Source organism: Bactrocera oleae, chromosome 5 (genome assembly GCF_042242935.1).
Source record: "Bactrocera oleae isolate idBacOlea1 chromosome 5, idBacOlea1, whole genome shotgun sequence".
In the NCBI taxonomy this organism is placed as follows: Eukaryota; Metazoa; Arthropoda; class Insecta; order Diptera; family Tephritidae; genus Bactrocera; species Bactrocera oleae.
The window spans coordinates 15,977,150-15,990,991 of NC_091539.1; the positions used below are offsets into that span (position 1 = coordinate 15,977,150).

A 13,842-nucleotide genomic window follows, 5' to 3' on the forward strand; every position below is an offset into this window, starting at 1 on the left:
AACCATCCATGGCTGGCATTAAAATTTCCTCCATACAATCGTGGTGCAAATTTGTTGCTTGATGTAAAGTTACAGCATTAACTCCACTTATGGGAATGTGGGAATTTTACTGCATTAAAAACAAGTAAAATAGTTTTTCTTCCATTTCAAAAAATTTACCATTCCTAAATGCTTTGTTTTGTAGCTGCAGCTCATCTTTTCAACATTTTTCAAAGATTTTTCCTTATATCTTTATATTGTCGAGACGGTGGCTGCTTTTATATTAAAACTTTTACACAATTCCGACATTTGTTCACCTTTTATGTGCTGATCAATAGTTTTAGGTTTTTATTTCAAGATCAATTGTTTTCTTGCACTAATTTTTAGTACTCTCAAATCCCTGTTGTTCGTTAAAACGAATATTCGTTATTTCAGAATACAAGTATATTATTTATATATATGTATATGTATATTCATGAATCACGAATGTTACAAGATACCACCAAGATACATTGCTTTAATATAGTAGACCAACAAAGGTAAAAGGTTAAAGAAGTTTTCATTATTGTTCTTTAACTTTACACTGTAATCATAAAAACTTTATGTATAATTTTCTAGAACAAAGTCTATCTGAAATATTAGTAACAATATTTTTTATTTTAGTGAAGGATTGAACTTTTTGATTTTTTTAGTGAATTTAAGGTAATTGTTCTTTTACTCCTATTTTTACGAACACACATTTTAAATTAAGGTTGAAATAATTTTAATTTTATTGAAATACTGCAAAAGATTATACCATACCACCGTATAATTTCTATATACCTTATGTACATATGTACATGTGTTTGCCCGTGACTTACAATCCGAAAACAATCTAAACGTTTTTTTGCACTTCTTTATAAAAAGCGGTGTTTTATCATTCCTAAATGACATTATAAACTCAACTGTATATGAAACATATTAGAAAACGTGTTCACGCCCACTTTTAACGAACATTCAAACCTCAATGACCCTCCAATATTTATGATTTTTCGGTTAATGGAGTTTTGTGGGCGTGGTCACACATTCTTTTTAAGCCGCTTTAGAACGACAAGCAACACGTGGACAAAGTTGTTCTAAGATATTACAATTTTTCAATTTACTCAATTTTGTCGAATCATCCAGAACATTTTGATATAACCCTATATCCATATCGATTAGTTTTATGTGTTGTAAACAATCGTTAGGCTGTCAGTCACAAAGACTAACCTCATTACTAAATTATTTGCATAAAATAAAGCAATAACCCGAAATATTATTTTTATGGACATATAATTCGTATTGCTTTCATTCTGACCAATCAATTATGTACGTAATAAATTAAGATGAACCGTTAAGCATCACTGAACGTGAACACAGAAATTCCATTAAGATAGGTGTGACGACTTAAGCAATCTTCTCATAAAATTTTTTTAAGAAGTTTTCGCTGACACTTCTAAATTGGTATCAGAATTAACGTTGTTAGAGCCATGGTTCAATTAAATAAGGTTGTTTTACTGCAGAACGTGCTTTCTCTTACGAAACAGTTTACGAATAGATTGTAAATCACACAAAGTCATCAAAATGTAAACGGAAAATTTATGAGAAAAAACAAAAAACAGTATGCATTCTTCTTTCATTGAGGAAGCACGGTCCGTAGTAACACAACCTTTTATAAATGAATCATGGTTATCACTTGTGTTGAGAACTATCGAATGAAAGTAATTTTTTCATTTATTCATTCATTAATTTACTCAAATTTAATAACAGAGGCCAAATCGCGCTCTTCAAACAACAATTCAAAGTACTGGTTAAACATAAAAAGTATACAACAAAAAATATTTATATAAATATAAAAAGTATGTAAAAAAATATATTTATTATATTGTATATCAAAATTGCAATTAAAAATATTATTTGATCAAGCTTTTGATCTTTAAAGAAAACCCTTTCGAAAGGAACTGAAGTAGCAGGTATACATAAAAAATTTTTTGACAGTTCGTAGAGTTCTGGAAAGGCTGATTTTTTGTTGTCCCAGTAGCTTTAAGGGGTTTTGATGTCTTTCATGAAAATATTGCCTAAGATATTTCTCTAAAGCAATATTTGTATTAACACTAGGGGCGTTATGGCAAATAGTTTTTGGTCAAGTAGAGTCCAAAGAGAGAATTTACTTTTATCCACGGGTAATTCTATCACTGGGACTGTGGAATCCCGTCGGTTTCTTTGTATTAAAGCTGTTACCGCTTCTGGTAACCATTTTTGGGCATTACTTGCTTTAGTTTCATTTCCAAATGCAATCTTTTTAAACCGGGAGTCTAAGAAAGTTGATTTGACAAACATCTTATTTGACTCTAATTGCCCAAGTGGTCGCGAAATAACTTCCAACAAAATACTTCTTAAGCATTCTCCCTGTGTAATTTTCATTTGCTGTGATCTTATTGCATATTGGACTCCTCTGCTTATAGGAACAGCCAGTGACATCGTTGGCTTCAATACGTTGAAAGAATCACGTAATCTTTTCCATTCTGATGCATTCAAAAATTCGGTGCATTTGGTAAAGAAGTTATTACAGCAGAGAGCGGTTCTTTTATCAATCATGAGAAGGCCAGAATTCCATCTAGGAGCAACATCTTAAGTTCAGCCACACCCATTTGCTTTTGCATGCTTTTAAAATTTTCTGCTGCTTGAGAGCTATGATTGAAATATTATATATTACTATAGCTCTGCATTCCGTTATAAGCTCTGAAATCTGAGGAACAGCCTTTATGGCATTAACAACGCATACATTTGGGGTGTGAGCCACACAGTTTTTGTAAAATATTACTTATCGCTTTTTCTATATGCACCGTTATCACTTACTATCGTAACTATTTTATTAAAAATTGACCACTCGTCAATAATGTTTTTTAATTCTGTGGCTATATTTTTCGCAGTATGTGAGCCGAACACTTCTTTAGATGACAGGACTGCAGGGTTCATTTTATTTTCCCAAATAAAATGACTAGTAACAGACAAAAAAAAATGTTGGCTATTTGAAGTCCACATATTTGTTGTTATAGAATTGTTTGAATAATTTGCTAAATGTCATGAAGCTTTTTCCGTGTTTCATTTTATTTTACAGGCAATATCGTGTTAGAAAGAAGTCTCATGTTTGGGATGGAATACAAAGGCTGAATTTTTTTGTATATTCGCGGTATCCTTCATTTTCGACAAGAAAAAGTTGTTTCCCTTCTTTTTAATTGTTTACCACCTGAAAAATTTCTGCTAGGTGTTGCTGAAGAACTTGTCGCAGTTTTCACGTTCACAGTTGGTATCAAAGAAGCACTACTTAAGTCTCTTTCAAAAAATCCATTGATATTTCTGAATTCACATTTCTTTCTATTGTAGAACAGCTTGACATATCTAAGTTGCTTATAGCAGGTGCTCGCTCGACTATCACCGAAGGAGTCTTCCTCCACACTAAATGATGACGGATACCTTCGTCGTAGGTGATCATTCAAATTTGATGTATTACCAGAAAACTTTTTTTTACAAATATTACAGTTAACATTATTACCATTTTTAGTAAAAAAAACTCTCACATTGCTGATCTCATTAATCCTGGCCGCATTTAAGTTTGATTTAACTACATATAAATCTATATATAAAGTGCTGAATCTTTATAAAATATATAAATTTCATATTAGCAGACATTCCAGCAAAAATATTGCAATTAAAAATATTATACCAATACTTATATAAGTTTAAATTTAAAAGTTTCGCTATTGTTGGCGCAAATACCCGACGCAAATGTTACCGATGCATGTATACATAACTACAATTTCGAATCGCAATACAGAGAACGTAAAATCAGAGAACGTAAATGAAAATTCATTAACATTCTCTGATGGAGGAACATCGAAAACACGCAAATTGGAAAATAAAATTTCACCACAACCAGAGAATGTTGAAGAGTAGAGACAGAGAATGTTGAAGAGTAGAGAAGGCAGAGAATGTTTATGAATAGAGAAGGAGCAAATGTTAACTGAAAACTTTTTGAGTACTAATTTGTAATTCCACATGAGGGAACATCGAAAAATATAACTTCGAAAAAGAAAAATACACCACACTGTGTGCGAAACGGAGAAAAGGCTATAAATAGACACAACGAATGAATAATCGGTGAGCATACCTATTTAGATTTGTGTTTTCAATTTCAATGATATGACGAAAATTAAAATTGTGAAAAGCCTTTTGAATTAAAAAGGAGGATTACTGTCAAAAACCCCAGAATTCATTATAAAATAACCTTTGATATGTAATTTTTCCAACTTTTGTATGTGCCTTGAGTGAGTAATTGCTTATTGAATAAAGGATAATAATAAAAATGTGGCTAAGCGGTCGCGTTTTCATTTGTATAGTGGCTTATGTCGTAGGCGTGAAGGAGTTAAGCTCATTCCGAATACGAGCATATACGTTCGAATCGTAAAATACATAAAATTGAAATTTAATATAATTTTTTTATTTTATTAATTGGAATCTAAGCATATCATAATTCAACTACTTTAATAGCATATTTTACTTCCTGATATAATTTAAATATTTCAGGAAAATATGTTCATATGTTTAGGTTTATTGAATATTTCCTTATTATGCGTATTTACACAAATGTGATAATCACACATACATTCTTAAAACACGTACGTTGATGCTTGCTTCTTCTTGCCCCGCACAAGCAATGACTTTTGTCTACACTTTTTGCTTTTTGCGAGTTGAACGATCGCAGGCAAGGAGGATTGGGGCGCACTGCCACATAATTAGTTCAGATATATATTTTATTTATCTAACTTATTTTAAAAACGATTATACATAGGTATGAATTTATTGGTATTTATATTTTTACGTATCTATTAATTATATTACGTCAATAAGTCATAATGCATTAGTATTTTTCAATACAAATTAAGCAACATATTAATATATTATGAGCCCTCACTTGACACGCCTCTGTGCATGGTGGCAAGCCAACGAAATAACGGCGAGTTCGCGCGGACATTGTGTTGTTGAAAGTAACCAAATGACGATTTTGTCGACAAACATACATATATACATATGAGCTCGCATACATATTGACGCCGAATTTTGCGCATCGTGGCGGAGTTGACAAAATTTGTTTCAATCAACAATTTTACGACAATGTCGATCGGCTATGTTGTCTCGTTTGTCCTTTTTGCAGTGGTTTGCTGTTGAAAATTGACTTATGCTCTTTTGAAATAGTGCGATTACCGATTAGGCTGCATTTTCATAGCGTCGTATTTAGATAAAATGGGCTAAATCGACAAACTATGAAATAATGATAATAAGTAAACATATAAAAGTACTATATGGACTGTGCTTAGAATATATAGAAGTAGTTAATGATTTCATATGAATGTCAATTTGATATAAATTTTATAATTTAATGCCATAAATAGTGCATAATATGCAAAAATATAAATATTATTTAAACTCGCTAAGAGGTCATGTTGCCAATTCTCCTTTTTGAAGTGAACATCAGACAAATTCTTCAATTTCTGATTTTTAGCAAATGTTGTGAGGAAACAACTTGTGGGCAACGTACAAATGCGAGGGGGATGGTAGGATTTTCAGTGGTGGCTGTCAAATTGTAAAATTTAATTTTTCTCGTTTTACTCAATATGCGTAGGAATTCTATATGAAAACCAAATGTGGCTTACCAGGCGCACACAAAAAATAGCGCGGCGCAGAGTTATGAACGAGCGCACTTTGCTTTGAAGCAGACGCACGTTCCTTATGAATGAATTTGTTGTCGTTGTAATATGAAATACTTCGAAAATAAGCCGCGAGTTCGCTTGAATATTATTGGCCGATGATGGTGCGTCTACGTTTTTTTTGTCACTTGCGCGAATGTTTGATTTTTTGCGAAAGACATATTGAGGTACATACATATGTACATATATGCCAATATATTTGGACATGCGAATGAACGAAGGCAATTTCAAGAATATTCACATATAGACATATAAACATTGAAGCAAGTAAACAACAATAGCTGTTTGAGTTCACATATTAGACAAATATGTTCTAATATCATCTGTGGTGCTGCTTGTATAGCACACTTCCTTATTGCAATGAAATGTTTTGCCTAAGTTCAAATCCTATCATATTTTTATATATTATACTATTTTTTATTTTTATAACTCTTTTTTATTAAATGATATTTTAGTTCTATTTTAATATTATTTCCCTCATTACTTATATTTTCTTTTCATAAGTCAATTATTTTCCTTTTTATTATTTTAAGTTTTGTTTATGCGCATATCAAAGAATATCTGCGCATATGTATGTATATACATTTTGCTTATAGAGTGGTGTAGTTCGTTTCGTACCCTGATAGTTGTGGTGAAATTTTATTTTCCAATTTGCGCGTTTTCGATGTTCCTTCTTAGCAATTAACATTTTAGTACTGCTAACATTTGCTCCTTCTCTACTCTTCAACATTCTCTGCTCCTTCTCTATTCATTAACATTCTCTGCTGTGGTGAAACACGCTCATCGCATTTTGTTAGGTTTTGACAATTCACACGCTGGTCCGTAGTTGGACTCTATATTTTACGTTCTATATTTTACGTTCTCTGGTTGGACCTTCTCTATATTTTACGTTCTCTGGTTACAGCCTTGAAAAAACAGGTCTTTAAAAAATATATCTATTACAATTTGAAAACTGTACAAATTTTTGTATAAATTAAAATTTCCCTACATTTTCCAACACTTCAAATTAATTCACAATATTACTTGAATTCTCCATATTATTGTGAATGGCACAATGTGTATTCTCATTGGCAATGCCAAACCGGTGAACTGTCAAAAAACTTATTAACAGCGTCTCAAAAAAGCACGTATGCTATATTACTGCTAATTCGTGTGAATTTTGTTAAAAAGTATAAAAATTTATAACAACCACGTTATTGAATAAATCTCATATTAACCTATTAAATAAATAAAGTAGCTAGTAATGAATCGCAGACGTCCTCACGATGGCGATGAAGAAGGCTATGGTAAGTTGACATACTTTAGTGGCATGCTGTCAGAAATACCTACAGATTTCTTCAAGTATAATCATGCGTTTGATTTTTAGATCACCGTAATCGCAAGCGTAGACGCGTTTCTGAAAATCAGGAAATTGAAGATAGATTAGAGTCGCTGATTTTGAGGGTTGGTGAACGCAGCACATCATCAGTAGAATCAAACTTAGAAGGACTAGTTTCTGTGTTGGAGGCAGATCTGGGTACATTTCGTTTAAAAATATTACGAATTCTATCGGATTGTGCAGTTAAAATGCCCGAAAAATGTACTATCTATACGACTTTGGTTGGTTTATTGAATGCGAAAAATTATAAATTTGGTGGAGAATTTGTAGATCATATGGTGAAAACATTCAAGGAAGCTTTGAAAATGTGCTGGTGGGATGCAGCACGTTATTCGTTACGTTTTCTGGCTGATTTGGTGAACTGTCATGTAATATCAGCCACTAGCCTCTTGCAACTTCTAGATACAATGATCGATGTCTCAAACGAAGACACAGTACCACAAGTTCGTCGAGACTGGTTCGTTTTTGCGGTACTCTCCACACTGCCATGGGTTGGCCGTGATTTATATGAGAAAAAGGAGTCGTCATTAGAATCTCTGCTGTTACGCATTGAAGTATATTTAAATAAACGTTCTAAGAAGCACCATAATGCTTTACGTGTATGGTCCGTGGATGCACCGCATCCACAGGAAGAATATTTAGATTGTCTATGGGCGCAAATTCGTAAATTACGACAAGATAATTGGGCTGAAAAACACATTCCACGTCCATATCTAGCCTTTGACTCTATTTTATGTGAAGCATTACAACATAATTTACCACCTATAGTGCCACCACCACATCATGAGTCATATGAATATCCCATGCCGTGGGTTGTTTATCGCATGTTCGATTACACTGATTGCCCCGATGGTCCTAATTTACCAGGTGCACATTCAATCGAGCGCTTCTTAATTGAAGAACACCTTCACCACATAATTGAGACACATAGATTAGAAAGAAAAGATTGTGCAGCGCAACTACTGGCGTTCCCCTACAAGAACAAAATACCTCTTGAATATTGCATTGTTGAGGTTGTGTTTTCGGAAATATTCCACATGCCTACACCACGATATCTGGAAATTGTTTATGGGTCCATTCTTATTGAGTTGTGCAAATTGCAACCAGCAACACTGCCACAAGTGCTAGCACAAGCCACTGAAATTTTGTTCATGCGTATAGACTCAATGAATACATCATGTTTTGACCGTTTTGTAAATTGGTTTTCATACCATTTAAGTAATTTTAAATTCACTTGGTCTTGGGAGGAGTGGGATAGTTGTTTGTTGTTAGATCCAGAACATCCACGTCCAAAATTCATACAAGAAGTTTTACATAAATGTTTAAGGTATTGTTTTGTTGTTTACATTAATTATATTTTTGCATATTATAAATGAAATCTTAATATTGCAGGTTATCTTATCATCAACGAATCACGGAAATGATGCCTGAAACATATGCTAAGCTCATACCAGTTCCACCGCAACCCAACTATAAATATGCTTCCGAAGATGCGGGTGAGTGATATTGATTAATTTGACTATTTGTTATTATTTCCATAAAATTTTACTTATGTATATTTTATATTGCGGACACTCACGTTCATAGAATACAAGGTTACGACAACCGTTAACGTCATAAAACCAACATCATACATACAGTGGAACGAACTTAAAATCATTAGTTATGTTATTGTTTTTATTTTGCGTTTTTTGTTCAAATCATCTGCTATATCTCTCCTTCATTGCTCATTAAGATAGACTTAAACATAACTATGTATGGCAAACATTCGCAATTTGAATATGATGTCTTTTTTGAAATTATATACTTTAAAATTATTGGAGCAAAATCTTGAATTTTGACTACCCTCTGCTATGCTAAGTAACAAGTAAAGAAGTTCTAAGTTCGGGTGTAACCGAACATTTTATACTTTCGCAACTTGCAAGGGAAATTACGTAGGGTGTTGGCAAAGTTGTATATTAAAGAAAGTATTGATCCGATTCAACCCATTTTTTAAACGAAAACATACTATTATCGAGAGTTTCATTTATTTATTTTATTATATGAATTTCAATTATATATCTTACACATTGACCGATATTTTCAGTAAAAAATAAACTATAGGCATTGGAGTACACATATTCAGTACCTAGGGGCTTAAACAGTTTTGGTTTGATTTAGACAATTTTTGATCACAAGGTGGCATACTTTGAACGCATTATTCATTCAAAGTTTTACCCCGATACAAACATTGTTGCTTGATTTGCATATTGGAAAGTGAAAGAATCAGATGGAATTTAAAATGGTGTTATATGGGAAAAAGCGTGGTTGTAATCCGAATTTGTTGAATCCGAAGAAATTGTATAGATCAAAGACTATAGCATATAGCTGTCATATTAACTGAACGATCGGAGTAAAGTACTTACATGGAAAACTTTTTTAAACAGATCCCAAGATATGGGGTTTCACTTAAAAGTGGGCGATGCCACGTCCATAGTCTAATTTTCAACGCGGTTCCTATAAAGTCATCTCATACCATCCCAGAGATAAAATTTATATCGGGGTTGTCACCCGATTTTACACAATAGAGGTGCTAAAAACATTTGTTCTCAGTGAATTTTGTTATTATAGCTTTAGCGGCTTAGAAGATATGCACACCACCTTTTAGGGGGCAAGACCACGACAATTATTAAAAAATTGTAACTGCAAATGCCTCCCTACTGTGATCCTGTATATATAACAGCCTTGTATCTTATTATGGAGCTTAATTATGGCAATTTATTTGTTTTTGATTAATGACGATTTGTGGACGTGGTACCAAGAAACATGTGTACCAAGTTTCATAAAGATATCTCAATTTTTACTCAAGTTACAGCTTGCACAGTCGGACGGACGGACAGTCACCCGCATTTCAACTCGTCTCTTCAATCTAATCATTTATATATATACAAGGTACAATCCAAAAGTTCCAGGACTTGTTATCCCTCAATTGTGTATTCTTCAGTGTTGCCGTATAAAATTTATATAATAGCTGAGATATCGCGCTACATGTGACATTACATTTGTAGTGTCGGTCGGAAAATGAGCATCGAACAAAGAGCCAACATTAAGTTTTGTTTTAAACTTGGTAAAACTTTTAATGCGGTATTCTACCTAGGAGTTTTGAAGCGTTTGGTAGCACGTATTCGTCGCATTCGGCCCGAATATAGCGAAGATGGAAGTTGGCGTTTGTTGCACGATAATGCGCCGTCTCATCGATCGACGCATGTGGCCGATTATTTGACCAAAAATCAAATTTTAACAATCAACCACTCCCCGTATTCACCTGATATGGCACCGTGCGACTTCTATTCTTTCGGAAAACTACATTTGGCCATGAAAGGAAACCGCTATGCTGACGTTGATGTCATCCAAAAGGCGACGACAGCCATCCTCAACGATATACCGACAAATGACCTAAAAAAGTCATTCGATAACCTTCTTGAACGTGCAAAACGTTGTATTCAGGCGGAAGGAGACTATTTTGAAGGCGACCAACAAATTTAAAAAACAAAAATAATAATAATATTCGTTTTTTAATAAAAGCCCTGAAACTTTTGAATTGCACCTTGTATAACCCTATATCTAACTCGATTAGTTTTAGGTGATACAAACAACCGTTAGGTGAACAAAACTATTATACTCTGTAGCAACATGTTGCGAGAGTATAAAAATGTGTAGAATCGATTTTTATGTTTTTTTATACCCTGAACAAAGTACTTGTATATTAAGTTTGTCACGAAGTTCTTAACACCCCGAAGGAAATGACCGAGACCGCATAAAATATATACATAAATGATCAGCATGATGAGTTGAGTAGATTTAGCCATGTCCGTCTGTCTGTATATATACAAACTAGTTCCTCAGTTTTTAAGCTATCAATCTGAAATTTTGCACCTGTCTTTGTCGCACTAAGAAGCTGCTCATTTGTCGGAACGCCTGATATCGGGCCACTATTGCATATAGCTGCTATACAAACTGAACAATCGGAATCAAGTACTTGTATGAAAAACTGAAAAACTTTTTTATTTAACGAGGTATCTTCACGAAATTTGGCATGAGTTATCTTCTAAGGCAACAATGTATTCTGCGCAGAAATTGTATAGATCAGATCACTATATCATACATACAAATTGAACGATCAGAATCAAGTTCTTGTAAGGAGCTTTTGTATTTGTAAAGGGTATTATAGCTTCGGGGCAACCGAAGTTAACGTTTTTTCTTGGTTTTATAAACAAAGCGCGGTCGCCAAATTTTATAACTGATTTAAATTATTTAAATGAGATACAGAGGATCTTAATTCATTATATTAAGAAAACTTGGGCACTCAATTTCACAAAATTTTCACACATTATAAAAGTCAGGTGAAAAGTCGGAAATTATATTGGGTTTATTAAGCTAGAGATAGTCCAGACTGTTTGTCATAATGTTTGAAATATACCAAAAACATGTTCTCATGCAATTTTATGAAGATAATTTACACAGAAACCGACATATTAGACATCAAGTCTGCTAGAATAACGAAAATCATTATATGAAGTATATGGGAGTTGGGGTAATTCGTGGACTTATTTCACATATTTTCGACATTATCCAGTGCTATATGTTCACTTACTTTTCTTACGATATTTACAAATTGACCGATATATACGGTATAAAGCCAACTGGAAATTTGAAATTCTTTTATGTATTGAGAGTTATGGGTAGTATTGAAACTTTTTTCATTTTTGGCATTACGACATAACATTACCAGAGAAATATGTGGTTGTTGTTGTGGGGGAAGTATTCTGCCGAGTTGACAGTCCCGACTGTCGTGGGAACGAGAGAAAAAGATGCTCTCTGAGTTTCATTAAGATTCCTCACATACAAACTAAAAACTTCCAACTACAAGAAAACTATGTGATCCATGGACTCCAAAATAGACTGGCTAAATCTATCCATTACTTCAGGGTGAGATTGACTTCTACAGCGGTACATACACGGCTTTTATCGATAACGCCAAGAAACATTTACTCTTGTAATCTAGGATTTTGATCTATGCAATTGTATTATGTATTTTTTATCAAGTTCTCTCAGCTAACTATCTATTTTTTGTACTGATTTTTATTATGTATATTGTCGATTGGCGTAGTCAATAAATAAATATTGACCAATATATAGGTTGGTTGAAAAGTGATCAGTGGTCACCAAGAAATAGCACTACTCGTAAGAACACATGCAAAGTTACAAGTCATTTTATCAATTAATTCCTTGTTTACAAGCCATTTTAAGTTGACGTGTCAGAGTATTTTTTTAAAATGGAAAAAATTGAATATCGCGCAGTGATTAGATTCTTTGTTTTGAAAGTTTTAAAAGCAAAGGCAATTTATGAACAATTGTTAGAAGTGTATAAAGAGTCCTCACCTTTAAAACGCACCATTGAAATTTGGGCTGGTGAATTTAAACGTGGTCATACTAGGGCTGAAGACGATCCACGCGAAGGACGACCCAAAATCGCAACCACACCAGAAATCATTGAGCAAGTTCATAATATTGTTATTGAAGTTCCAAGTTTGACTAAGCGTGAAATTGCTAATGCCATAGGCATCCCAGACGAACAAGTACTTCATATTTTACATGGAACATGGACACATGAAAAAGCTGTTTAGAAAGTTAGTGCTACACACGTTAACAATTCAACCAAAACTGGTTCAAAAACAGATTTCTCAGCATAATTTGGAGCGTTTTAAGCAGAATAAAACTGATTTCTTGCGTAGTTTTATAACAATGGATGAGACTTGGATCTACCACCATGATCCTAAATTGAAACAAGAACGCTTACAGTGGACTGAAGCTGGTTGTTCAGCTCCAAAGCAGGTGAAGTCACAACCATTAGCAAGGTTATGGCATCCGTTTTTTGTGATGCAAAAGGAATTCTGTTGATTAATTATCTGCAGAAAGGTAAGACAATCAACCCTGATTATTATTGCAGCCTTTTAGATCAGTTGGATGAATAAATTCGTGAGAAAAAACCTGGTTAGCAGCGCAAAAAAAAATCATTTTTCATCAAGACAATTCACCTGCTCACAAAGGAGTTTTAACAATGACAAAATTCAACGAATTGAAGTACGAGTTGCTTAAGCATCCAGATTTGGCTCCCAGCGACTGCTACCTCTTCAGAAAACTGAAAAAATTCCTTCGTGGAAAGCGTTTTTCGTCGAACGAAGAAGCTATAACAGCCGTAGATGGGTATTTTGCAGAGCTACCGGAAAGTCATTATAGGGATTACATAAACTTATTCGAGGATCATTGGAATAATTGTATTAAAGTAAAGGGAGATTATATCAAATAAAAAAATATATTCGTCCCAAAAACAGTATTTTTTCATTTCGAGCATAGAAATAACCAAACTAAGGTGTAAAGTCACCGTTCTCGGAAAGGGAAAGAATACCTCCGACGTTCAAAAATATATGTCTCAAATTGACCAATATTTTCGGTAAAAAGTTAGCCATAAGCACTGGGGGCTTGAAAAGTTATTGTCCGATTTGAAGAATTTTTAAATTTGAGAAGGCATACCTTAAAGACACTATTTGGGCAAAGTTTGTGCCCTCGCCTAAGTCATATTGACTCATCTAACCCCAGCATATAGATGAACTCCAATATACCGCTAGGTGCTGGTGAAGCGATGCGATCCCTGTTTGG

At 33.7% G+C, this 13,842-nt stretch overlaps 1 protein-coding gene across 1 annotated transcript in view; it reads left to right on the forward strand.

Annotated features, from left to right (window-relative positions):
• Positions 1-6,850: 6,850 nt before the first annotated feature.
• Cbp80 (Nuclear cap-binding protein subunit 1) overlaps positions 6,851-13,842 on the forward strand; it is a 35,802-nt gene continuing 28,810 nt past the window's right edge. The window contains exons 1-3 of the mRNA XM_014237522.3: positions 6,851-7,051; positions 7,132-8,470; positions 8,536-8,639. Of these exons, the coding sequence (XP_014092997.1) occupies positions 7,009-7,051; positions 7,132-8,470; positions 8,536-8,639 (1,486 nt within the window). The 5' untranslated portion in view covers positions 6,851-7,008. The remainder of the gene's footprint in view (positions 7,052-7,131; positions 8,471-8,535; positions 8,640-13,842) is intronic.